Source organism: Rhodotorula graminis (assembly GCF_001329695.1).
Source record: "Rhodotorula graminis WP1 unplaced genomic scaffold RHOBAscaffold_7, whole genome shotgun sequence".
Lineage (NCBI taxonomy): Eukaryota > Fungi > Basidiomycota > Microbotryomycetes > Sporidiobolales > Sporidiobolaceae > Rhodotorula > Rhodotorula graminis.
In genome coordinates, this window is record NW_017264934.1 from 263593 (window position 1) to 288517 (window position 24925).

The 24925-nt window shown below is 66.1% G+C and overlaps 6 protein-coding genes across 6 annotated transcripts; 4 read left to right on the top strand and 2 right to left on the bottom strand.

Moving 5' to 3' along the window:
• Nucleotides 1-775: 775 nt before the first annotated feature.
• RHOBADRAFT_53651 (uncharacterized protein) lies at nt 776-3330 on the top strand (the record flags this gene model as incomplete). The annotated part of the gene is made up of 11 exons (XM_018416934.1): nt 776-942; nt 1000-1042; nt 1125-1307; nt 1384-1815; nt 1894-1950; nt 2022-2129; nt 2191-2220; nt 2285-2371; nt 2448-2476; nt 2592-2753; nt 2834-3330. 11 exons carry the CDS (start codon nt 776-778, stop codon nt 3237-3239), a joined length of 1704 nt encoding a protein of 567 aa, XP_018270744.1. The 3' UTR covers nt 3240-3330.
• A 1048-nt stretch (nt 3331-4378) lies between these two features.
• Nucleotides 4379-7260, top strand: RHOBADRAFT_53652 (uncharacterized protein; the record flags this gene model as incomplete). Its single annotated transcript, XM_018416935.1, has 14 exons — nt 4379-4446; nt 4515-4686; nt 4787-4881; nt 4952-4966; nt 5029-5110; nt 5237-5388; nt 5472-5801; nt 5873-6015; nt 6080-6156; nt 6237-6296; nt 6359-6539; nt 6667-6794; nt 6863-6886; nt 6964-7260. 14 exons carry the CDS (start codon nt 4379-4381, stop codon nt 7105-7107), a joined length of 1671 nt encoding a protein of 556 aa, XP_018270745.1. The 3' UTR covers nt 7108-7260.
• A 1435-nt stretch (nt 7261-8695) lies between these two features.
• On the top strand, nt 8696-10228 carry RHOBADRAFT_53653 (uncharacterized protein; the record flags this gene model as incomplete). Its single annotated transcript, XM_018416936.1, has 5 exons — nt 8696-8949; nt 9020-9270; nt 9339-9916; nt 9998-10047; nt 10114-10228. The coding sequence occupies 5 exons, from the start codon at nt 8696-8698 to the stop codon at nt 10196-10198; spliced, it is 1218 nt and encodes a 405-aa protein (XP_018270746.1). The 3' UTR covers nt 10199-10228.
• A 25-nt stretch (nt 10229-10253) lies between these two features.
• RHOBADRAFT_36623 (uncharacterized protein) lies at nt 10254-16335 on the bottom strand (the record flags this gene model as incomplete). Its single annotated transcript, XM_018413371.1, has 23 exons — nt 10254-10499; nt 10567-10575; nt 10638-10690; nt 10755-10862; nt 10942-11115; nt 11221-11351; nt 11417-11493; nt 11560-12099; nt 12187-12399; nt 12468-12699; nt 12769-12931; nt 13010-13189; nt 13271-13525; nt 13596-13697; nt 13768-13808; nt 13868-13909; nt 13974-14079; nt 14149-14285; nt 14356-14691; nt 14757-14901; nt 15005-15301; nt 15406-16000; nt 16070-16335. 23 exons carry the CDS (start codon nt 16333-16335, stop codon nt 10325-10327), a joined length of 4377 nt encoding a protein of 1458 aa, XP_018270747.1. The 3' UTR covers nt 10254-10324.
• A 1836-nt stretch (nt 16336-18171) lies between these two features.
• On the top strand, nt 18172-19313 carry RHOBADRAFT_2917 (polysaccharide lyase family 1 protein; the record flags this gene model as incomplete). The annotated part of the gene is made up of 8 exons (XM_018412858.1): nt 18172-18262; nt 18331-18392; nt 18459-18522; nt 18598-18686; nt 18753-18822; nt 18886-18964; nt 19024-19135; nt 19215-19313. Coding segments are annotated over 8 exons (666 nt in total), but the record flags the coding sequence as incomplete, so codon positions are not given.
• A 2230-nt stretch (nt 19314-21543) lies between these two features.
• RHOBADRAFT_53655 (uncharacterized protein) lies at nt 21544-24656 on the bottom strand (the record flags this gene model as incomplete). The annotated part of the gene is made up of 9 exons (XM_018416937.1): nt 21544-21837; nt 21940-22033; nt 22154-22556; nt 22625-22648; nt 22814-23412; nt 23542-23720; nt 23810-23903; nt 24009-24260; nt 24633-24656. The coding sequence occupies 9 exons, from the start codon at nt 24654-24656 to the stop codon at nt 21731-21733; spliced, it is 1776 nt and encodes a 591-aa protein (XP_018270749.1). The 3' UTR covers nt 21544-21730.
• Nucleotides 24657-24925: the final 269 nt, after the last annotated feature.

Sequence of the window (24925 nt, forward strand, 5' to 3'; positions counted from 1 at the left end):
ACCACCACGAGTCGGCGACGATGCTCGCGAAGCCAAAGATCGCCCACAGGCCGAACGACAGACTCTTGGACGTAAGGCGGAGCGAGTGCCAGGTGAGGAGCGACTGGGCGGCGAACAAGGCGTGGCAGACCATGGCGAGGATTTTGATGGCCTTGGTGAAGGTCGACGGGTTGTGCCACGGCGACGGGCCGCGAAACTGCCAGGCGTAGATGAAGGTCCCGAATCTGTGGGTCGAGCGAGCTCAGTGATCTGACGTCGGGGACGCGGGAGAGGAGGACGACGAGGAGAGAGGTGGACGCACGAGGCGCAGACCATGCCGACGAGGACGAGGACATGGGTCACAAAGCGGCTGCGCAGGAAGAAGCCCATGCTGGCGCAGCGTCGCACGAGCAGCGCAGAGCAAGAAAGAGCGCAGAGAGCTGAGAGCTCGGCGGACGAGGAGCACGCCGACGGACAGGCGGTCCGCGACGTCCGCGGACGGTCCGGCCAGCTCGAGCCTCTATGCCTGGGAGCCGGAACCGCCGAGGCACGCCCCGCTAGCGTCAGCTGACCGGCGGCCGTCTCGTGCAGCGGGGAGCGCTGATGAGGGAGGACGAGGAGGGAGGGAGGGGCAGGACGAGGGCGAGCCCGCTCTCCGTGGGGCTGCTTCGGAGGCAAGCTTGCACGCACAGCACGGTGTGCACACATCGAGCAGCAGCTAGAGAGGTCGAGCGGAAGCGTGGCCTCGTCTCGTCTTCGTCGTCGTTGGTCGTTCGCTCTTCCCCACTCGCTCGCCATGTTGCTCCTTCCCGCCGGGGCTGCCTTGCTCGCAGCAGGAGCGGCACATGCTGCCGCCCAGGACACGTGGGCCGTCCCGCCCAACCTGCACTACGCCCAGGACGCCTCGTGGAGGGGAGTCGACGCAGACGGCACCGTTCGCGGCTTTGACGTCTCGGGACACTCGTGCGTCCACCTCTGTGCCCCTCCAGAGCAGCACAACTGACCCTCTCGACCGTGCAGGACCGTCATCCCCGGCGTCCACGACTTCATCCGCCTCGTCCCCGTTCGTCCTCCCCCTCCCCCTCGTCTCGGGTCGACCTCCTCACTCGACCTCGTCCCGCTAACGAGCTGCGCATGGTCCACAGGGCACCCCTCTCGCACACGGCGCCATCTTCTCGCGCCAACCGCTCAAGGCCAAGGAGTGGATCGCCGAGATCGCGTTCCGCGTACACGGTCCGCCTGCGACCGGCCTCGCCGAGATGGACGAGAACGGTCACCAAAAGCGCCTGCACAAGGGCGGTCGAGGACTGGCATTCTGGGCGACCAAGGTGCGCCCCAGCCTCCTGCGCCTCGCCGAGGACGTCGCACGACGACGAGACCTGACCCTGTTCCTCGTTCACGCAGTCGGGCCTGCCGGGACCCGCCACCATCTCGTCCGATCCCTCTGTCAAGGTCTCGCCACCACCTCCTGCTGTTCCCGAAACTCGCAGCTCGACCGACGCCGACGTGTCGCTGTTCGGCGGCCGCACCTCGTTCGACGGCCTCGGCGTCATCTTCGACAGCGCGCCGACCGCGCCCGTCTGGCGGCGCAGCGACCCGCGCAACCTGATCGGCGACGCCGAGCACGAGACGTGGGGCGTCGGCGCGACGGGCGTCGTGAGCGGCGTCATCGACGACGCGACGCAGAAGTGGCTCGACTCGGAGCGAGGGTCGGGCCCCGAGGGCGAGGAGGAGGCCGCGTACCTCGACAAGGCGTTCGGCGAGTGCGAGGCGGCGTTCCGCAACGCCCAGGGCTTGCTGTGGGCGAGGATCGCCCACTTTAACCACACGGTCAGAGTGCGTCCACCTCTCGCGAGCCGTCTTCTCCTGCCCCTCCTCGTACTCGTTCCTGATGCCTTTCGCCTTCCCTCGCAGGTCGACCTCGACCTGAGCCCGCACACGACGCTCGCCAAGGCCGGTCGTCATTACGAGGTGTGTCGTCTGGCCGCTCCATCCTCGAGCAGCGCCAAGTTGCTCACTCTACCTCTTTTCCCTTCTCGCAGCACAACTGCTTCAGCCTCGAGGGCGTCACGCTTCCTGTCGGGACTTTTGTCGGCATCTCGGGCCTCGCGAGCGGCAACACCGAGCCTGACGTGGTCGACGTCTACGCCGTGCGTCCGCCTCTCTCCCTCTCTCTCGCGAACCCGACCTTGACGAGTCTCTCACCTGCAGATGGACGTCTTCGAGATTCTTCCGAACGGCGTGCGTCCCCCTCTCTCCTCTCTCCCCTCGTCGGCGACGTGCGCTAACGTCTCGAGCCCTGCAGGACGCCGATGCCGCTCACCCGGTCGTCACGGACGAGCCGGTCGAGGAGGTGCTCGCCGAACCGCTCGAGGGCACGTCGTCCGAGGCGGTACGTCCACTTTCCTCCTCTCTGTCCGCTCATGACGACCGAGCACGCCCTGACGAGCGCCCTTGCTCGACCGCAGGTCCCCATCCTCACGCACGAGATCTTCGTGTGCGTCCCCTTCTCTCCCACATCTCTCCCGTCTTCACGCGTCCCCTCCTCTCCCACATCTCTCCCGTCTTCACTGCGTTTGGGAAAGCTGACACGCTCGTCGTCGTCGCTGCAGCTCGCAAGCCCGCATGGTCGAGGCCATCGACGACCTCGCCCGCAAGGTCGAGAGCGTGCAAAACGTCGTGAGCGACCTCGCTCGTCGCGGCAGCGTGAACCCGTTCGCCGGTATCGTGCCGCTAACGTCGCAGGTTGGCGGCCAGGGCTCGGCGGACGCTGCGTGAGCCCTTTGTCCTCCCCCTCTCGAGCGCTCGAGCCCCGGATCGTCCCTGTACTGATTCGCCTTTTCCGTCGCCGCAGCTCTTCCGCCCACCTCGCCTCTCTCGACGCTCGCCTCTCGACTATCCTGTCGACCCTCCAGTCGCGCGACGCCTCGTCGCAGCCCGGCGGCCTCGACGTGCACGACGCCCTCGTGCGCATCCAGCAGCTGTCGGACCAGGTCCTGCTCGAGGTCCAGTCGGTCGCGCACAAGCTCGACCAGTCGTCGACCCAGTCGAGCGCGAGCAGCAGCGTCCTGCAGGCCAAGACGGGCGAGCTCGTCAACCTCGCGCGACAGGCCGAGGAGCGCGCGCTCGAGCTCGCGACCAAGGGCGACTGGTCCAAGTGGCTCTGGATGGTGGGCGGCGTCGGCGCAGGCTTTGCGTTGACGCGGTGGAAGGACAGCAGGAAGAGGGACGACGTGTGGGACGAGAGGAAGTTCCTGTGAGCTCGGCGGCGCCGCTCGCGCTGTTCGAGGACGGCTCGAGGCGCTCTCGGTCCGCGAGGGCAGGTGCAACTCGCGCAGTTGCTTCATGCCAGTTCGAGCGAGAGCCTGCGGGAGCCTGCGAGAGCCTGCGAGAGCGTGTAGCCAGATACTTAGCTCAACGCGAGGGGCAGCGAGAGCTCGAGCAAGGAACCGCTCTCGACTCGAGGGAGCAGCGGCGAAGGTGTCGAGACCTTCTCGCGGATGGCAGGTCGCTCTGAGCGCTCTGCTCTGGCAGCTCGCGGAGCGCAAGCTGGCGCAAGAGATGCGCCGGCGACGCCACGGCTCGAGCGACCTTCTCAAGGAGCTCGATCGTACGTGCAGATGCGGCGAGATCGAGATTGACAAACGGGCGGAAGCCGCGGTACAAAGAGAAGCCGCTCAGCCGGATCGATCCGGTACTGTACGAGCGCCGGCGCGCCTCCACCTCCTCCTCCCTCTCCAAGAACTTCTCGCTGCCGATGCTTGGACCGTTCCAGGCGGTGTGGGCGCTTGCCCGGGCGAGTCTCGACGCTCGCGGCCCGTGCCACGGTGCCTACCGCCTCTCGCGCGGCCCTCGGCTGGTCGTGCGAGGCGGCGAAAGTCGCGGGTTCGTCGGGAACTCGCTCGACGAGCGGCCTGCACTCAGAGCGCACGCACGGGCTCGCAGCCGCAATCGAGCCTAGCGTCGCGTCCGGGAGCGTACGGCGGGTCGCTGCTCGTGTCCGTGATCGTCAGGGCCTTGCCTCTGCGGCTCGGTCACCCGCTGCGCGTCGGGCTCGTCTTGGTTTCTTGGCTTTTTGTCGCAGGACCCTCTCGCCACCACCGCGTTGTCGCTCGACGGGACTGCTTGGGCAAGTCTCGTCACGAGCTTCCGTCGACCGAGCCGGCGAGGGAGGCCGTCGCCCGCCGTCGCAGGTGACCCCACGCTCGAGGTCCCGCCAAGCGCACGAGCCGGCGAGCCTTTCAGCTTGCTTGGAGCACCGTGGAGGACCCCTCGTTTCCTCCGCTCTGTGCCCGCTTGAACCAGCCCCGCTTCCCTCCTCTTCTTCACCTCGCTTCACGCGCACTCGCCTTTCTCGCCTTTTCGCCCTACTACCGCACCCGCGAGAGCAGCTGCAGCCATGCCGCTCGCCGCTACCGACGACGTCAACGCCATCGAGGCGCCGGTGACGTTCAAGGCCTACCTCATGTGCGCCCTGACCTCTTTCCTCGCCGTCGGCTCGAGCGCGAAGCTGACCTTCTTCTGCTCGCCTACAGGTGCGCCTTTGCCTCGTTCGGAGGTATCTTCTTCGGCTACGACTCGGGATACATCAACGGTGTCCTTGGGTCGCGCGAGTTCATCACGGCCATCCAGGGCGCCGACGCCGACGAGATCTCGGAGTCCAACACGTCGCTCATCGTCTCGATTCTCTCGGCCGGTACTTTCTTTGTACGTCTCTGCCTGCCTCTCGTATCTCTGCCGAGTGCGCGCCGGAGACCGCCGACCCGCACGCCGAGCAAGAACTGACCGCAGCCTCGTCGACTCGCAGGGCGCCCTCATTGCCGGTGACCTCGCCGACCGCTTCGGTCGTCGCTGGACCATCATCAGCGGATGCGGTATCTACATCGCTGGCGTTGTTGTCCAGTGCGTCCCGGCCGCGTTCCTCGATTTTTCGCCGTCTCGAAAACTGACCTTCCCAAACGCACTTTCGCAGGATGTTCGCCGCCAGGTGCGTCGCTGCGCATGTGCCCAGTCTCTTCGTCCTGTCACTGACGAACCTTGCGCCGACAGTGCCCTCGCAACGATCGTAATGGGCAGGCTCCTCGCTGGATTCGGCGTGGGATTCGTCTCGGCCATTATCATCCTGTACATGGTGCGTCCGGATTCGCAGCTCCGAGGAGCGTTCTTCCCTCCCCTCACCGCCCTCGTGGTGCACCACCCGCTCCGCCACGCTCTCTCGTGACCCTCGAACGCCGTCCTGACTCTCCCTCCCCCTCAGTCCGAGATCTGCCCACGCAAAATTCGCGGCGCCCTCGTCTCGGGTTACCAGTTCGCGATCACGATCGGATTAATGCTTGCAGCCATAATTAACAACTTCACGAGCGATTTGGAGGGGGGAGGAGCGAGTTACCGCATCCCTATCGGCATCCAGTGCGTTCTTTTTCGCTCTAAGTCTCTGAACTCTTTCGTCGAGCCGCGAGCACGTGTACTGACCCTGCCTGGACCCCTCGCAGGTTCGCTTGGGGCCTCATCCTCGGCATCGGCCTCTTCTTCCTCCCCGACTCGCCGCGTTACTTCGTCAAGCGCGGCAAGCTCGACAAAGCGCGCGACGTCCTCGTTCGCCTGCGCGGTCAGCCCGCCGACTCGAAGCTTGTCGAGGTCGAGCTCGCCGAGATTGTCGCCAACGCAGAGGCCGAGGCTCGTGCGATGCCGACCGACACCTGGTTCGGCAGTTGGGCGGCGTGCTTCAGCGGTAGCGTGTTCGACTCGAGCAGCAACCTTCGCCGCACGATCCTCGGCACGTCGCTCCAGATGATGCAGCAGTGGACCGGCGTCAACTTCATGTGCGCACAGACCTTCTCTCGCGACCTTCTCAAGCGGGGCCTCCTCGCCGACCTCTCGCCTCGTCCCACAGTTTCTACTACTCGACGCCCTTCCTCCAGTCGACTGGCGCCATCGACGACGCGTTCCTCACCTCGATGATCTTCACCATCGTCAACGTGTGCTCGACGCCGATCTCGTTCTACACGGTCGAGAAGTTCGGCCGTCGTCCTCTCCGTGCGTCCTGTTCGCCTCGAGTCTCCTCGACCGTGTCACTGACCCTCGTTCGAGAGGTTCGCAGTCATCTGGGGCGCGTGCGGCATGATGATCTGCCAGTTCCTCACGGCCATCATCGGCGTGACCGTCGGCTTCAACAAGGTGAGCGCCCGGCGCCTCACTCTCCTGGCTCTCTGTCGCCTGGCTCTCTCTCGGACTCGTTCTGACATCTTGCCCTGCAGACGTTCGTCAACGCGGCCGGCGAGACCCTCGCCACCAACGTGAGCGCCGTCAACGCTCAGGTGCGTCCCTCTCTCTCTGTCTCTGCCGGTACCGCCCAGACTAAACCGTCCTTCTTCTTCAGGTCGCCTTCATCGCCATCTTCATCTTCTTCTTCGCGTCGACCTGGGGCCCTGGCGCCTGGGTCCTCATCGGCGAGATCTTCCCGCTCCCGATCCGCTCGCGCGGCGTCGCCCTTTCGACGGCGTCGAACTGGCTCTGGAACACCATCATCGCCGTCATCACGCCGTACATGGTCGGCTCCAGTGCGTCCACAGCTCCCTCGCAGCTCGCCGTCTCTTCGCACGCGCCCTCGTCGTCGCCGCACGCGAATCGAGCTCCCTCGCAGCAGCGCACGGACCTCTTGACCTGACCGTTCTCTCGCTTCTGCAGACCGCGGCAACCTTCGTTCGAGCGTCTTCTTCGTCTGGGGCGGCCTGTGCTCGTGCGCGTTCGTCTACGCCTACTTCCTCGTGCCCGAGACCAAGGGCCTCTCGCTCGAGCAGGTCGACCAGCTCTTTGTGAGTCGCATTCCTCGCTCTCTCTTTTCTGTCGAGCTCAGTTACTGACACACACTCGTCGTACGCAGGCCGAGACGACTCCTCGCAAGTCTGTGCGTCCTCCCTCCCTCGGCTCCCGGACCTCTCGTCTCCTCAAACTCGACAGCTGACCCTGCTTTCCCTCTCGCAGTCCCGTTGGCGCCCGACCAGGACCTACGCTGCCGAGAAGCGCGAGCAGTATCCGTCGCACGACGGGAGCGGCGACAACTTTGCCGACCCGAGCGCGCCCAAGGGAAAGTACGGCAACGAGGGCGAGGTCTCGCACCTCGCTTGAGCGCGCTTGAGCGCGCTTGAGCGCTCCTCCTCCCTCCACCTTCCTCCATCTCATCGTTCCCGTGCTCGTGCACATACATGTACAATCTGGGCTTTCCTCCTTTGCTCTCCTCTCGAGTATTTGAGCCGCCTCGCCAGCAACGCAGTTTTCCCTCTCCGTCGTCCGGATGGCCTGGCTCTCGAGAGGTTCAGAGAGCACGTTCGACGAGAGATACAGATGCCCGAAGCTGGGCGTGGCAGGTGCTCGCCGTGCACGGTCCCTCGCGTGTGCGGGCGAGAATGACAAAATGGCGTGCGCTCGCTCGTCGAGAACATCAACTGCGCCGTCCACAGAGGCCGGCGCATCTTCTCTTATTCGCGATGGACTCGAGCACATGTACAGAGAGACCTCGCGAGAGCGGTCGAGTCTGCGGAAGGAGCAGCTCTCGCCTCGCCGACCTCGAACTTGAGAAGGAAGCCGAGGAGGCCAGCTCGCGCTCTACACGACAAAGTAGCTCGGGAAACGCGCTCGATTGCACCTCAGACGTCTCCTCGTTCGATCTGGCGGGCGCAGGAGGCCGTAACCCCGCTAGATCAAGAGATAGCGTTTGAGCGAGGGTGCGCAGGGTCCCCCTGTCTCGAGTAGGTGGCCGGGCGCACTGGCGCTCCGCAGGGGTGCGCACCGTGCGAGCGGCTCACCAGAAGGCGCCCGCTGCCCTCAGGGGCACGAGAGGGCGGGCGCGGCCTCGTAAAGACGCGACCTCGACGGCTCGGCTCGCTCGGCCGCCGGGACGAGTGCGACGACAATGCGGGCGACTTGAGCAGCCTGGGCTCGCTCTCGGAGCACAAGATAGCTCGTGTGACTGGAGCGGCGGCGCCTGGGGCCAGCCGGACAGCGCGAAAAGAAGCTTCCGAGTCCGAGAAGGGGCGAGGGTGCCATCGAGGGCTCGACTAAGCTGCGGTGCGAGGTCGAGAGGGTCAGTACGCGGCTCAGGCAGGAGACTGGGTTCGTACGAATGTACTGGAGGCGAGGAGGAGAGCGAGAGGGACGCACAAGGAGCTAGATGTGCCCGCTCGAGGCCGACCGCCAGTGCTCGCCCCGCCCAGATGACCGTCAGGCCGTCCTGCGCAGCCGTGCGACCTGCGGGAGGATTGAGATAGGTCAGTGCCGCGTCGTCGAGGCGTTGCACGAGTCCTGCGAGTGAGAGGGAAAGGCGCAGAGGGTGGCAAACACGGGGAGGAGAGGACGAGGGGGACGCACCAGCACTCCGGGTCCCGCACAGCGCAGCCGCCCTGCTCTGCCCGCTCATTAACCCCCCTGTAGCCCTCTCAAAGCACGTCCACCGGTCCACGGGTTGTCGTCGCGTGTCGAGAACGGTCGGCCGGCGCGAGTCGCTGATGAGGACGCGGCGCGGTCTGCGCTGCCGGGAAGCGCTCACGACGGTGCGGGTGCTGCTCGTTGCTGTTGATAAGATGCGTGAGAACGCAGACGAGGTAGCAGCTAGGCGACCCAGTCCTGAGGGCGCGAGTGAGCGGACGAGAGGCGGAGCAAGCAGCCACCGTCCTCCCCGCTCGTCGTCCACTCCAGCTCGTCGAGACCAGCAGCAGCCATGTCGCTCGAAGACTACGACGACCTCGACTTTGACGACCCGCGCTTCCTCCAGCTCGCCGCCACTCAAGCACCTCCCGCCGAGCTCTCGTACGCCCAGAAGCGCAAGCGTGCCCTCATCCGCTCCGAGGACAAAGGCCGCACCAAGAGCCGCAAGCAGCACGAGGACGACACGCGCGCACAAGGACTCGCCACCAACCTCATCTACCAGGCTCAGCAGGACGGCCACGACTCGAAAGCCCTCCACATGATGAAGTCCGTCCCCGCTCTCTGCGCCCGCCTCAGCTCTCTCGAGCGTGAGCTGACCCGTGTTCCACCCTCGCAGGTCGATGGGCTACAAGCCGGGCGACGCGCTCGGCCGTCAAGCTGGCGACGAGCCGGCACCTTCGACCTCGACCTCGACCTCCAGCTCGGCGGGCCCGAGTGCCGCCGGGCCCTCTCGCGGCGGGCTCGGCTTTGCGCGAGCATCCTTCGCACCTGTCGGCGGGGCTGCGAGTGTTGGAGCCGAGAGCTCACCGGCGCCCGCACCCGCACCTCAAGCCCGGACCGAGCCGATCCGCTTCGAAATGCGAGCAGGTGCGCTCACTTTCCCCTCTGCGAGCGTCTCGACCACCTCGATGACTGACCTCAGTCTCTGTCTGCAGCTCGCACCGGTCTCGGCGTCCCGCAAGCCTCGCGCCTCAAGCCCTACCTCTCGATCCCGTCCTCGTCCAGCGGCGGTACCTCGACCGCCACCAACGCCGACCCGTCAACCCTGCCCGACCTCGCCGGGTACCTGTCGCACCTCAAGTCGTCGGTCGACGTGCGTCGCGCACACGGCATCCTGCGTGCCCTGCGCCGCACGTGCGAGGAGCTCGACCGCCGCGCGGGCGAGACCGAGAGCTACATGTGGCGCGACCCGGACGAGGAGGAGCGCGAGGCCGACAAGAAGCGGCGCAGGAAGGTGTTTGACCGCATCGACCAGGAGTTGGAGAGTGACGAGGAGAAGGGGGCCGTGTTCGGCGAGTCGAAGAGCGGGACCGAGGGCAGGGGCGAGCTCGCTTACGAGCGAGGGACGAGCGGCGTCGTCGTCGAGCTCGAGGGGGACGACGACGACGACGACGACGAGCAGGAGAAGGAGCGGGCTGAAGAAGCCGAGGAGAAGGTCGCTCGCGAGCGAAGAACCGCCGCGCAGGCCAAGCAGGACGAGGAGGACGAGGCGGCCGAGTGGTTCGAGATGGATGTGCGTCCTCCTCTCGCTCTCTCTTTCTCTTCCGAGTCCTTGTGTCGACCGCACTGACCTCGTGCTCGCGCCCCGGAACAGGTCCGCTCTCGCCTCGCGCTCATGCTCACGTACCTGCGCAACAAGTACCAGTGCGTGCCTTCCTCTCCCTCGTACTCTTTCACAGCCAGCTCACGATCCTCCCTCTTCGTCCGCAGCTACTGCTTCTGGTGCGGGACGCAGTACAACGACGAGAAGGACCTCGAGGAGAACTGCCCGGGCACGGAGGAGGACGACCACTGAGTTTGTGCAACTCGAGCGGATTCTCTCGCCCTGCTCTTTCCTCGACAGCCTGAGAGAGAGAGCAAAGTGCGATAGTTGCATTGCGAGAGCAGCGAGAGAGAGATTCCCTCGCGCCATGACGCCGTTCTACTCGTCCTCGCCGAGCCCAGCCATGCGCCGCAGCTCGCCCCAGTCTGCCGCCTTCTCGCACATCTTGCGGAACACGCCGTCCTTGTTGCGCATGAGCGTCGCCGGCGAGTCGTACTCGACGACACTGCCCTGGTCGAGGACGAGGACGAGGTCGTAGTCGGCGATAGTCCGTCTGCGAGAACGACGAGAGGATCAGTTGGCGGTCGAGAGGCAAGAAAAGGGGAAGCTCGAGGACGCACAGACGATGGCTGCGAGGGCGAACGAGAGAGTCAGTAGGGATCGGGAAGAGGGAAGGTGGCTCGGGACGCACGCGATGGTCAAGACGAGCGACTCGGAGAATTCCTCGCGGATGGTGCGCTGAATCTGCGAGAGAGGCACGAGGTGAGCTCGGTGCTCGAGGCGATGAACTTGAGAGAGGCGGGCGCACCTTGGCGTCCGTCTCAAAGTCGACGGAGGCGGTCGCCTCGTCCATGACGATGATGCGGCTCTTGCGAAGGAGAGCGCGTGCGAGGGCGAGCAGTTGTCGCTGTCCAGCCTGCGCACGAGGATGATGCGAGTCAGGTTCTGCTGCTCGAAGATACGCGGCGAGGCAGGAAAGGGAGCAGCCGACGCACCGAGAAGTTGTTGCCGCCCGGGCTCACTTGGCTGTCGAGCGTGACGCTCATGCGGCCCGAGCCGACCTGCTGCGACGCGAGCCCGGTCGAGACGGCGACGGCGGTGCTGTCCTCGCTCGTCGTCTGCGTCGTCGCGCTGTCGGCGAGCGCCGTCGTCGGGTCGCCAGCGACGCCCTTGCCGGTCGCGGCCGTGAGGATGCGGCCGTCGCCAGGCTCGGCGGCTGTCGGCGCCGGGTCGCCCGTCGTCATGCGCGTAGGGGAAGGCGCTCGAGAAGGCACGGTCGAGGTAGGCGCAGTCGGGGCCGCCGAGGTATTGATGAGCCCGACGCGGTCGAGGACCTCGAGACAGGCGCCGTCGGTGTGCTGGCCGAACGGGTCGAGGTTGGAGCGGACGGTGCCCGAGAAGAGAACTGGTCGTGGGACGGAGAGAGTCAGGCAAGGCTAGGTCTCTGAGCGGATTCGAGGAGGGACGGACCGGCTTCTTGCGGAATGAGGGTCACGGCCGAGCGCAGGTCGTTGAGGCCGATCGTCGTAATGTCGATGCCGTCGATGCTGAGAGGGCCGAGGGAGCGAGTCAGTGAATGTGGAACAGAGAGAGGTCGAGGCGCGAGGACGCACATGATTTTGCCGCTCGACGGGTCCGTGAACCGAAGGAGGCTCGTCGCGAGCGTCGACTTGCCGCTGCCCGTCCTGCCGCACAAGCCGACCTTGCTCCTCGGCGGAATGTCGAACGAGACGTCCTTGACGACCGGCGGAAGGTCGGGCGCGTACGAGAGGACGAGGTTTTCGACCGAGATGCCGCCGACGCTCGAGGGCCAGGTCGCCGGCGGGCGCGTGCCCGGGATGACCTGCGGCGGCTCTTGCGGCGTCTTCAGGAGCTCGGTGATGCGCTCGACGGCGTTGAGGTCGACCTCGAGGGCGGACCACCACCTGCACAGCCAGTAGATGCTCTGGACGAGCCCTTGCGCGCTCGTGATCGCGAGGGCGGCGACGCCTGGCGACAGGCCCGTGAACAGGGCGAGGTAGATCGTCGTCGTGACGGCGACGGCGCCGAGGCAGTCGAACCGCCACAGGAGGTACCGGTTGCTCATCGCGCTCGAGTACGCGACGGCCTGCATGCGGTCGACCGAGTCCCACAGGCCCTTGAGGAAGCGACGCCTGCAAGGAAGAGGTCGAGGACGTCAGTTTCGTGACAGGCTGCGGGCGGGCGGGAGGGGAAGAAGAGGGAGGACAGCCGAGACGCACTCTCCGCCGAACGCTCGGACCGTGACGATGCCCTGAAGCGTCTCGCCGAACTTGGAGAAGATGGGCGAACGCGCGTTGCTCTCGAGTCGGCGCAGGTCGCGCGACGTCTTGACGAACATGAGGGCGTAGTAGGTGTACAGCCAGACGATGAGGATGGCCGGCGGGATGAAGCGCGGCGAGACGATGACGACGACGCCGACGTTGATGATGAAGCTGCGCGGTATGAGAGGAAGAGTCAGGGACTCGCACTTTGGACATGTGAGAGGCAGAAGGGGACGCACCTGAACGCGTGCGTGAGCGTGATACGGACCTGGTCTGTGAGCGAGCCGTCGATGATGGGGAAGTCGGTCGCGTAACGGTTGAGGATGCGGCCGCTCGGCGTCGTGTCAAAGTACCGGAACGGCGCATAGACGACCCGGATGAGGCTCGACTTGAAGAGGGAGCGCGCCGCCTTGAACGAGCCGTGGAATGCCGCGAGAATGCCGATGACCGTGATGGCGAGGTTCAGGAGACCTGCGGGACGGCGACGAAGTGAGCCACGATCGTCGAGGAGAGGCGGAGAGAGAGAGAGATGGGACGCACAGATGACCGTGTAGCCGATGATCCAGAACGAGACGTCGTCGGACGCTGACGGCGGCGAGGGCACGTGCGGGAGCGCATAGGCTTGAGCGTCGACGGCGGACAGGGCGATCTGGCCTTGGGCCGGCATGATGAAGCGCATGAAGAGCGAGTCGGACACGCGGTACTGCAGCCGAGGACGAGGGCGTCAAGGACCGCTCGATGATCGAGAGAGAGGGGGAGAGAGAGGGAGAGGGGGACGCACACTCTCGCCCCACCAGCGGAAGAAGGCGCGGTCGGCGACTCGCCCCGCACGCCCGACGAACAGGAGGGCGACCATGAACACCCACGTGTAGTAGCCGGCCGACTTGAGGTACAGGTTGTAGACGCTGAGCTTGACGCGCCCCGTCGCGCGCTTCTCCTCGACGATGAGCTTGCCCGAGCGCTTCGACGCCGCCGCCGGCTCGCTGCCAGGTACAGGCGTAGATGCTCCAGGCGTCGCGCCGGCTGACGAGGCGGGCCCGACCGCGGCGAGAGCGGCGGCGTGCTCGGCCTCGTGCGGGTCCTTCGAGTCGACCTTGCCGTTCTGGACGAGCTTCTGCGCCTCGTCGTCGGCCTGCTCGGCGTCTTCTGCTGCATCGTCGTCCTCGATGAGCTCGGTCGTGAGCTCGTTGTTGTCGAGCTCGTCCACAGGACCCTTGAGCGTGACGCGGCCCTCGGACAGGCGGACGACGTAGTCGGCCGAGCTCAGGCACAGCGAGATGTGGTGCGTGATGAGGAGCTGTGGAAGAGAGCGAGAGTCAGAGAGAACCCTGACTGAGGAACATCGAGAGAGCGAGAGTGCGACGGACGACGGTGCGGTGCTCGAGGAGGGGCCCACGCAGGCACTTGCGGAAGAGGTGGCGCGCCGTGTGCGAGTCGACAGCCGAGAGCGGGTCGTCGAGGAGGACGGTCTGTAGAAGCGGAAAGACGTGAGCATCGAGGAGGAGGACCCGACTTGGGCGCGTCGAGAAGGGGACGGACCTTGGCGCGCGAGTAGACGGCGCGAGCAAGGGCGACACGAGCTGCACGGTGAACGAGTCAGTGAGGGCACGTCACGACGCGGGAAGAAGCAGGGACGTACCTTTTTGGCCGCCGCTGAGCGAGATGCCGCGCTCGCCGATCTCTGCCAGGGGAGGGAAGGTGGCCGTCAGTTTACGGTCGAGAGAGAGTCAGGCTCGAGGACGCACCGGTCTCGTCACCGCCGTCGAACATCTCGAGGTCGGCCTGCAGAGCGCACGCCTCGATGACCTGGTCGTAGCGCTCTTGCTCGTACGGCGAGCCGAACAGGATGTTCTGCGATGCGGCGACAGGCGATGGTCAGTGCTGCGGCGGTGGCAGAGGAGGACACGTAGCGCGACGCACGTTGCGGATCGAGTCGTGCTGGAGCCAGGGAAGCTGCGCGGCGTAGGCGACGCCGTCGTACAGGCCGGTCGACGAGTCGAGGTCCGAGCCGGCCGAGCCCTTGCGGAGGTGGACGACGCCCGAGACACAGGTCATCTCTGCGGCAACGAGGAGCACGTATCAGTAAAACGAAGAACGAGATCGCGAGGGGAGGAGGAGGGGACGCACCGCCGAGGAGCGCGAGGAAGAGCGACGTCTTGCCCGACCCGGTCGGCCCGCACACGAGCGAGAGCTTGCCCTCGGGGAAGCGCACGTCGATGTCGGCGAGCTCGAACTTGCGCTCGATGTCGACGCCTGCACCGGCTGCTGCGGGAGCTGGAGCTGCCGGCGGCGCCTCGGCCGAGTCCTTCTCGTGGTACTTGAACGTGCCGCTCGAGATGCCGACCTGGACGCTGTCGTCGGTCGAGGACGAGGGCGCAGCCGTGTCGGAGCGGAGCGACGAGACCCACGGGTCGACCTCGTCGTCCTGGAAGAACTGCTCGAGGCGTTGAATCGAGACCCAGGCTGTCGACGCGAGGCAAGGTGAGCCCGGCCTGCATCCTCTGAACGCGAGGGAGAGAGGGACGCACTCTGCAGGAGCTGGGTGATGGACGTCGGCAACATGGTCATGGGCGAGCGGACCATGCCGAACAAGGCGAGGGCGGTAAAGGCGACCGGGACCGTGAGCTGCTGGTGCGCGACGAGGGTGAAGCAGGCGATCGAGACGATCATGACCTGCAGGTGCGACACTCGACGTCGTCAGGACGGTCGTGACGCGGCGACCGACAGGCGTCGAGGGAGGGAAGGCGGGCGACGAGAAGCGGATGATGGGACGCACGAGGTCGGGCGAGAAGTTCCACAGCGCGTTGATGGCGAGGTTGTTCATCCGCGTCTTGAGGAGCCAGTCGAGCTCGGTCTTGCGCGCCGCAAAGACCCTGCCGAGCCAGCTCTCCTCGTCGCCCGAGTACTTGATGAACCGGATGGCCTGGAACAGCTCGTTGAGGATCTCCATGCGCGCGTCGCGCGACGCGAGCATCTTGCGGTGGATGCGCAGGCGACGCTTGACGAGGACGTGGTTGATCGGGAGCGCGAGCGCCATGACGCCGAGGCCGACGAGGCAAGTCCAGCCGAGGATCTGCAGGCAAGGGACGACGAGGTCAGGACCAGGCGCGCTCGTCGAGCCGGTCACCGTCGACGCGAGAGCTCGCCGAGGTAGAGAGAGAGAATGCGGGCGCGCACCTGGTACAGGAAAGTGATGGCGATGGCGAGCTCGAACGGGGCGCCAAAGATGGACGACAGGCTCATGAGCTGGTTCGAGATCTTGTTGACGTCGCCCGCCATGAGGCTGACGATCTTGCCCGTGCTCGTCGTCCCTCGCGCCTCGGGGATGGCCTTCTTGCCCTTGACGCCGCCCTTGCCCTTTGTCGACGCCGCCGCCGCCGCCGCCGACGCGTCCTTCTTCTTCTTCGGCGCCGCCTCGTCCTTGCCCGTCGCGCCACTCGCATCGCGCCGCTTGAGCGCCTTCTCGTACACCTCGCTCATGAGGGCCGTCCTGGCGCGCGTGATGGCCCGGCGCTCGTGCCACAGCTGCTGCAGGTCGACCTCGGCGCGGCTCACCTGGGCGACGAACGCGAGGAGGGCGTAGATGTAGGCGCTCTGGCGCAGGGTCGGGTCGTACGGGGCACCCGGGGCGGGAGGCGTGAGGGCCTCGAGGATCTGCTTGAGGAAGAAGGGCGAGGCGTACGACAGGAAGGACGACGTGAGGCCGAGAGTGAGCGACAGGATGAGGTCGAGCGAGTTGTTGTAGAAGACGCGGCCGATGATGCGGGTCGACCTGAGGAGAAGAGATGTGTGTCAGGACGAGGGCGAGGCAGAGGCAGATGAGAAAGAGTCGAGGACGCACTTGAGGGCCTGCGCGTCCTGCTTGACGCCCCACGACTGCATGGTCGGCGGCAACTTCCACACATCGCGGTACCCGAGCTGGTGCTTCTTGCCCTTGTTGATGAGCGCCTCGACCCACGAGAAGACGATCCACGAGCCGAGGGTGACGGCGCGCTCGGGCGACTCGAGGACGATCTGGTCCTTGGCGTCGTCGGGCAGGTCGTCGGCGGCGACAGCCGAGTATGCCGCAGTCGTGTCGGAGGCGATGGGCGAGGGCGAGAGCGGCATCGACAGGGTCGTGAAGAGGAGGGTCGCGATGGCGAGCGACTGGACGACGGTGAGGGCAATGTCGCGCTTGAAGATGGCCGGGTAGTGGAGCGCGAGGTGAATGATGTGGAGGATGAGGAAGGCGAGCTGGAAGAGGTAGAAGGAGAAGTGGAGCATCGGGGCGGGTGCGAGGAGGTCGGCGGGTGTCTGTCGCCGCGGAACGAGGAGGAGGGACGAGATGACCTGCGCGCGCGAGTGGATGACAGGTGAGCGGCGCTGTCGACGCGGTCGACTCGTGACGAAGTAGGACGACGCACCCAGTTCAGGGCAATGCCGGCGAGAGCCACCACCGCCCACCACTCGTCGTCGCCGCCAGCCCTGCTCCTGCCGACCCGGACAGCGGCCCAGACGGCGGCCGTCGTCCACACGACCGCCTCGGCGAGCCCGACGCCGAGCAGAAGCCACACCTTGTCGTCTCGCCGAGTGCGCTCTGCGCTGTCGCCGGCGAGCGCGTGCGCGTGCGTGTCCTCGCCGCCAACGCCGCCGGCGGGTGCCGTTACGAGCGAGACGAGGTGCTGGTGCCAGGGCTTGGGGAGGACGAGTCGGACAGTTGGAGGGACGACGAGGCAGAGCGCGAGCACGCTCAGCGGTGCGATGGCGGCGCAGGCGAGCAATGAACTCGTCTCGAGGTCCTGCGAGCGATCGAGGACGAGAGAGGGAGACGATGGCTCGGTCAGGGCTGTGCTGGACTCGCGGCCGGCCGAGTGGAGCTCACCAGTAAGACCTGGCCCATCTTGAAGCGCTCGCGAGAGGTCGAGGGAGCGGTACGAGGAGCGAGAGGGCACCGCCTCCACCAAGCGATGAAGCAACTCGCAGCTCGCGCTCTCGCTTAAAGAGAGCACACGCAGCTCAGCAGGCTCTCTGCCGCTCGATGCACACCGGCACCCGCCAACGCGCCGCGTCCTCACACTCCACGCCCGCCCTCCTCTCGCCGGGCTCCTCGCGGCGACTCGGCTCGCTCGGCAGCTCGCTCGACGAGGCGCACTGCAGCGCAGCGCTTGTCGGCGATTGAGGCGAGTGCAGACCGAGTCGCACGGCGCACCACATGCCGCTCGGCACCTTCGCCGAGCGCTATCTGCTCCTTCCCCTCCTCAACTGCTCGCGTTCGCGCAGGCGCCCTCGCGGCGACTCGCCGGCCCCGGTGCCCATCGCTGTGCATTGGGCTCGTCTTGGTGTCGAGCGGTCTCGGAGCCGCTCTTCCGCCGCCGCGAGTGCACGGCCTGGTCGGCCGCCTCTCTTCTCCCCCTCCCTCTTCCTCTCCCTCCTCCCCCTCGCCTGCTATCCTGCCGCTGGTCGCGCAGTCGCCTTGCTTCTCAACATGCACGTCCTCGCCTACCTCCTCGCCGTCGCGCTTGCTGCCGCCTCGCTGGCCCAAGCCGGCCACGCCAACCCGGCTCGTCTCGACCGTCGCGCGACCTCGGCCGCCCAGCCCTGGGCGCAGTGCGGCGGACGCGACTTCAAGGGTGCCACGACATGTGTCAAGGGCTGTTCGTGCGTCAAGGCGAACGAGTTCTACAGCCAGTGCGTGGCGGCGACCTCGTCGAGCAAGGTCTCGTCAACGAAGGCAGCCACGACGACCGCCTCGGCCGTCGCTACGTCCATGGCGCTCTCCATGACGACCACGACGGCGACCTCGAAGGCGACGACCAAGAGCGCGAGCACCAAGTCGTCGGCTGCTCCGGCCCAGGCGAGCTCGGCGCCCGTCTCGTCGAGCAAGGGCCCGAGCGGGTACGCGTCGCTTAACGGTGCGCCTCTCTTTCCCTTTCTCCTTCTCAGCGACTCTTTGTCGGACACTGATACTCTCGTTCTGCAGGTGGCACGACTGGCGGCGCCGGTGGCTCGTCAACGACCGTCTCGGACCTCGCCTCCCTGCGCAACGCGGTCAAGGGTTCGCAGACTCTTCCTCTTCCCCTCTCGGGCTCCAGATCGAGCACGACTGACCTCGAATTCATGCAGGCGACTCGGCCGCAATCATCTACATCTCGGGCGTCATCAAGGGCGACGGCGAGACGATCAAGGTACGCTCCTCCTCCTCCTCCTCTTTCTCCCTCCCTTCCCCGCCTGACCTCCTCCCTCTCTTCCAGGTTGGCTCGAACAAGTCGATTCTGTCGAAGAACGGCGGCGGCAAGGATGGCCTGACCGGCGGCGGTGCGTCCTGTGTCCTCTTCCTCGCGGTTGTCCTTCCTCGCGCTCGCCGGCGAGCTCACCTCGAGCCACATGCAGGTTTCCTCGTCAAGGAGGCCAAGAACGTCATCATCCGCGGTCTCGCAATGCCCAAGTCGCCTGCGCCGACCGACCTCGTCGGAATTCAGGTGCGTCCTCGCACCTTCTTGAGAGGGTCTGTGCGCAGAGAGCTCACCTTTGTGCGCCTTCTGCAGGAGTCGACGAACGTTTGGGTCGACCACTGTACCTTTACCTCGTCGCTCGACGTCGACAAGGACTTCTACGGTGCGTCTGACGGTCCCTTTCTCCCTCGAGCCGCAAGCCTGACCGTCCCTCACGCGCTCGCAGACGGCCAGCTCGACATCACGCACGCCGCCGACTTCGTCACCGTGTCGCACAACATATTCCAGCAGGCCTGGAAGACCTCGTACGTGCGCTCGCTCTCGTACCTGTCGAACGAGCCTGACTCGCAAATGGCGCGCGCAGCTTGGTCGGCCACTCGGACAACAACGGCGCCGAGAATAAGGGTCACCTTCGCGTCACGTACCATGGCAACCACTTCTTCGACGTCAACTCGCGTGTTCCGTCCCTGCGCTTCGTGCGTCGTCTGCCCTCTCGATCCTCGTCGGCCGGTCCGTCCGTCCGTGCGAGTCTGACTCGCGCCATCTTTCCTTCAGGGTACCGGCCACATCTTCAACAACTACTACGAGAGCGTCCTTGGCTCGGGCATCAACGCCCGCAAGAGTGCCCAGGTGCTCGTCGAGTCGAACTACTTCAAGGTGCGCCCGTTCCTCCTCCTCGTCGTCTCGGCATCGGTGCGACGACTGACTGTTCGTCCCCTTACAGGATGTCGAGAACCCGATCGAGACGACGCTCAAGGACGGTTACGCCGCGGTCAACGCCGACAACATCTACGAGTCGTCCGACGTACGTCCCTCTCGCTCTTCCTCAAGGCCCTTCCACCTCGGCACAAGCCTGACGCTCACGCCCTCGCACCTTGCAGGCTCCCGACCTCAAGAATGTCGGCTCGCTTTCCCCCTCGTCGCTCGGCTATACCTATGCGCTCGAGCGGGGCGCGAACGTCGTGCGTCTCGCTCCCCTCTCCTCCCAAACGCGCCCTCTCGATCTCGCCTGACTCTTCTCGATTCCTGCAGCCCTCTTTCGTCGTCTCGAATGCCGGGGCGGCCAAGTACTCGGCATGAGCGCCTCCTCGTCGCGCACTCGTCCCTTCCGAACGGGCTGGCCCACCCTCTCCCTCTCGCGATGCCCACTCTTTCTGGTTCCCTACAGCTGTCGTCGAGTACACCTTGCAACGACGAGCCTCTTTCTGTCCAAGCTGCGAGGCTGCATCGACGAGAGGAGAGGCGGCTCGAAAAGGAGGGGTCCGAGAGCGGCCTTCTCAAGTTGACGAGAGAGCGCTTCGCAACCCGGAGAGCGCTCTCGTGCATCGACGGCTTGCTGTGACGAACGCTCGGCCCGCTCTCTCTCTTGCATGCGCTCTCATCTCTCGGGGCAAAGTGTCCGAGGCAAGTCGAGTCTAGAAAAACGCTCTCGCCGAAACCCTGGTCGTCGCTGCAAGCTGTCTACTGGTTGCCCGACGCCCGGCGCTGCGGCTCGGTGGCGACGAGCCGTTCGGCCCTCTCCTGAGCCCGCCGCATGGCTGGTAGCCATCCCTGGCTGAAGTGGACGCGCCAGACCGAGTAAGGCTTGAGGTAGAGGTCGAGCTCGAGCTGCCACGTCACGGTCTGCACGGGCCGGCTGTTGCTTTGGACGCGCCCGAGGTCGGCCCGAGGGGCGAGAAAGTCCCAGGTTACTCGGCTCCCGGACTGCGGGTTCGAGTCGGCCGGCGAGATGCCGAGAAGCTCGCGACGGCGAGCTGGGCCGCCCGTACGGGTCCGAAAGAAGTCGGCATCTGCTCGGGGCGGCGGGCGCGAAATGCGTCAGAGAAGCTCGCTTCCGAAACATGCCAGAGAGAGAGAGAGAGAGGAAAGAGGGGCGAGAGGAGGACGAGCGACGGACCCGTGTCGAGCTGGAAACGACCAGCGCCAAGCTCGCCGCCGATGAACCGCCGGGCCATCGTCAAAAAGCTGATTGAGGCGTCGCCAACGTGGGTGTCGTGGGCCATGGGCGCAGGTCCGGCGAGAGACGCCGTCATGTTGACAAAGTCGAGCAGGTCCGGGTACGCAGATTTCGCCGGGATCTGGAAGTGCGGCGGGCGCTCGCCTTGACGAACGAGGTGCACCTTGTGGTCGAAAGAAGGGACGACGACGATTCCAGGGCTGTCGGCTGCAGGAGGTAGGGCTGTCAGCGGTCCGTGCGTGCTGACACGTGTCGGCGCTCAGGAAGGACGACGTGGGACGCACCCGTGCCGAGGCCCTGCAAGAAGTACACCTGGTCGGCCGTGATGTTGTAGGTGGCGAGCAGTTTGCGAGCCTGCGGCGGGACGCAGTACTCGCCCCAGAACCCGCAGAGGCGGTTGACGAACCCGGCGAGGTCGACCTCGTACGCCTGCAATGCTCGACAGAGGTGGTGAGCGGGGCTTTCCTAGGCTGCGAGTCAGGGAGATGGGACGTACGAGTGCTTGACCGGCGCCCTGCTCTGCGCGATGCGTCGCAGGGAGACCAAGGTCGACGAGCTCCTCGTCGAGCGCGCGCAGGTAGTGCGCGTCACGCCGTTGCTCGAGCGTGAGCTGGGCAGGCGGCATTGTTATTCGCAGCGGCAGCGACAGCAGGAAGGCGACGAGCGTCAAGGGCAAAGAGGAACCTTGGCGGCCTCGTAACGACCGAGCAGCGAGGACGACGCCGCGGACGAGCCGGTCCGAGGTGCGAGCGGCGTCCAGGAGGGGACGCAGCCCGCCGAGGCGCGAGACAAACGCAGGCTGACCAAGTCCGAGGCGGACCGTGGTTCCTCGGCGATTGGGAGGCGGCCGGAAGACGGGCGAAAAGCGAGGGCCCGAGCGAGGGACAATCGCGGCACTCTCGCTCGCCTCGCACGTTCTCAAAGGCCCGCACGCGCAGTGAACTAAATATTACTGCTGATAAGCGTCCGGGCGCGCCAGCGCTCCGGGACTCGAGGCCAAGCTATAGTGAGAGAGAGAGAGCGAGGGAGGGTCTACGAAAGAGAGAGGGCAATGCGGTGCGAGGAATAACGAGTGGGGGGGAGAAGCGAGAAGGGGAGGGGCTGCGACGGTCGCTCAGGCGTGCACCGAGACGGAGCCCATCTCGTAGACGTCCTTGTTGTGCTCGCCGCTGCTCTTCGTGCCGTAGTCGTCGAATGTCGGCGGGACCGACAGGTCGACGTCTGCGAGGGCAAGCGCGAGTCAGTGAGGGCTCGAGGCGTGCGGGACGACGAGGCAGGGAGGGACAGGAGGAAGGAAAGAGGACCAGGAGGAAGAGGACGCACCCTCGGCAGAAACGGCCTCGGCGAGGAGCGTGGCGTGGTGCGGGAACGCAACGTTCAGGCCCCAGTAGACGAGGATGGCGGGCAAGTAGCCAGTCTGCGCGCAGGAAGCTCGAGTTAGTGCGAGATCTCGGCGAGGTTGGCGAGGGAGGGAGGGTGTCGCCGAGAAAGGTGACGAGGAGGACGAGGACGAGAGGAGAGAAAGGCCGTGACGCACGATGAAGCCGGGCGCGTACCACCACGCGATGTTGCCGATATAGACGTCCGGGTTGATGGCGTTGATGAGGCCGGGCAGGTTGGGCGTGATCGTGAGGACGAGGGTCGCCGCCGCGCGCCAGTTGACGCCGGCCGAGTAGCGGTAGATGCCGCGAGGGTCGTACAGCTCGGGCACGTGGTACGCCGTGCGCTTGACGAGGAAGTAGTCGCTCGTGAGGAGGCCGGCGAACGGGCCGAGGAAGATGGCGTAGCCCGAGACGAACGTGAGGAAGGTGCCGCTCGAGGCGAGGATCTTCCACGGCGCGACGGCCCAGCCACCGAGGACGGCCGTGATGATCTGGCCACGCGTGAGGTTGATGTAGCGCGGGCACATCGAGACGAGGTCGTTGGCCGACGAGATCGAGCTGCGGGCGCGCGAGGACGAGGTCAGTGCCAGGTCGACGGCGACGACTGGGGACGGCTCGAAACTCACTTGGCGGTGATGTTGGCGGCGACACTGTGCGGGAAGAATGAATGTCAGTCGCTGTACGAGTGCGAGGGAAAGAGATGTCCGAGGGGATGAGGGCCCAGAAGAGGTGCCGAGAGGCGAGAGGGAGGGAGGGAGGGTAGGGGGCCAAAACGAGGTGGCAGAAAGAAGAGAGAGAGAGAGAGCGAGACGCACCCGGCGAGCATCCACGCGAGCGCGGCGAAAGCCGTCGCGGCCCTCGAGTTCCAGCGGTCCATGATGTCGAACGGCGACCACATGGCGTCCTCGATGGCGAGACCATAGACAGGGATCGACGCCGACGCCGCGAGGATGCCGCAGATGGTGACGAACAGGGCCGAGAGCGGGATGGCGAGCGCCTGCGACCACTGGGCGCGCGACGTCTTCGAGTACCGCGTAAAGTCGGACGAGTTGACCGACAACGTCGCCCAGTTGCCCTGGAGCGCCGCGAACCCGATGAGCCACGCCTGGCTGAAGCCCTTGCCCGTGACCGAGTTGGGCTGGTCGAACAGGGGACCGCCGCCGCCGGCCGAGTGCACGAGGGCGCCCATGGTCGCGAGCATCGTGACGGGGACGACGACCGTCTTGAGGAGGAACGCCCAACGGAGTTGGTTCGGGTTGAGGAAGAAGAACGGGAGCTGGACGAGCCAGAACAAGAAGTACGACGTCATGTCGCGCGTCGAGATGCCGGCCGACTCGGGGAGCGAGTTGGGGATGGTCGAGTACGAGGGCCAGATGGCTCGGAGGAACTGGGTCATCGCGAGGCCACCGTTGTACTGGCGAGGTCGAGGGAGGTCGCGAGACGGGCGTGGGAGGGAGGAAGGGGGAAAGGGAAGGAGGGAGGCGAAAGGGAGGGTCAGTGCACGCTCGCGGAGAGAACGCGCTTGAGAGGGAGGGGGACGCACGGTCTCGACGCCGAACCAGATGAGCGACAGGAAGGCACGCGAGACGACGGCGAAGTACGACAGGTAGTAGCCCATCGACGCGCGAGCGGCGACGGGAAACGGGATGCGGAGCTTGGCGCCAATCATGCCGTTGAGTACGATGGGGACGGCGATGACGCAGTTGCCGAGGACGACGATACCTGCAAGAGGGCCGCGTCGAGTGTGAGCGCGCAGGCCTCGCAAGTAGGGGCGCTTCTCGAGTATCGAGGAGGAGGGAGAGGGAGCTGACCGATGGCGTTGCCGACGCTGAGGCCGAGCGGGATCAGGCTCGCGCCCGTCTGCCAGAAGGCCGGGTCGAGAGACGCGGCGACCCAGAACGAGAACTGCAGGAGGAGGACTGAGTGAGCTTCGCGGACCTGCCAGGGCACGACCCCCCTCGCCTTGCGGGCGTGAGGGAGGGAGAGAGACAGAGAGAGGAGGGGACGCACCCAAGTGCCGTAGCCCCACGTGCGCTGCGCCGGGTCGGTGGTAGGGTCGAGGTCGGCGTTGGTGTAGACGTCCTCGGGCGCGAGCGACGAGGCCTGGCGCGGGAGCTTCCACGAGAAGGGCTGGCGCGCCTCGCCCTCGTCGCCCTGGTTGGTGCGGCGATTGAACAGGCCCATGCTAGTTGTGCGCGTCGTACGAGTGCTGGCCGAGACGAACGGCGAGCGGCGGGAGGGAGGAGGAGGAGGAGGTGCCGGCTGAGGAGGCGGTGAAGACGAGGGCGAGGCGGCACAAGGGAGAGAGGCGAGGGCGTGTCGAGGGTCGTGGCTGGTCGTTCGAGGATCAAGCTCTGCGGCCCCAGAGCAGGCAGGGCGACGAGGAAGGGACAGGAGGAGAGGTTCGAGGGAGAGGTCAGTCGATGAAAGCGCGAGCGCGACCGGATCCGGGCGACGAGAGGTGAATGGGTTGGACGCACCAGGCCGGTTACACCGCACTCAATCGTACAAGCGTGCGCTGTCGGTGGTCGTTGCGGGCGAGAGCGACGGCGGTTGAAGGCGGTTGTCGAGCTCGAAGGCGAGGGGGGCGACGAGGCCGACGCGGTGGGCTCACGCTGGACAGGGGACGAGCACGTTTGGAAGGGCCCGCTTGGCCATGCACCTTGCTAGCCTCGATTCGCCGCGCGAGAAGCTTTCGGGCGGGACCCGGGGGACGCGGGGGAGAGCGAAGGACAAAGGGCGTCTCAGCTTTCTCGCTGCTCGCGCACGAGCCTGCGCCTTTCAATCAAGCTCGTTAGCGCTTGCTCGACCCTCCCCGCCCCGCGCGGTCGGAAGAGAGCGAGCATCGGGAGGGACCGTGCGCCAGATCTCGCGAGCGCGCCGCCGCCGTCGTCGACGACGTTCATCTCGCCGTGCCAGCATGCTGC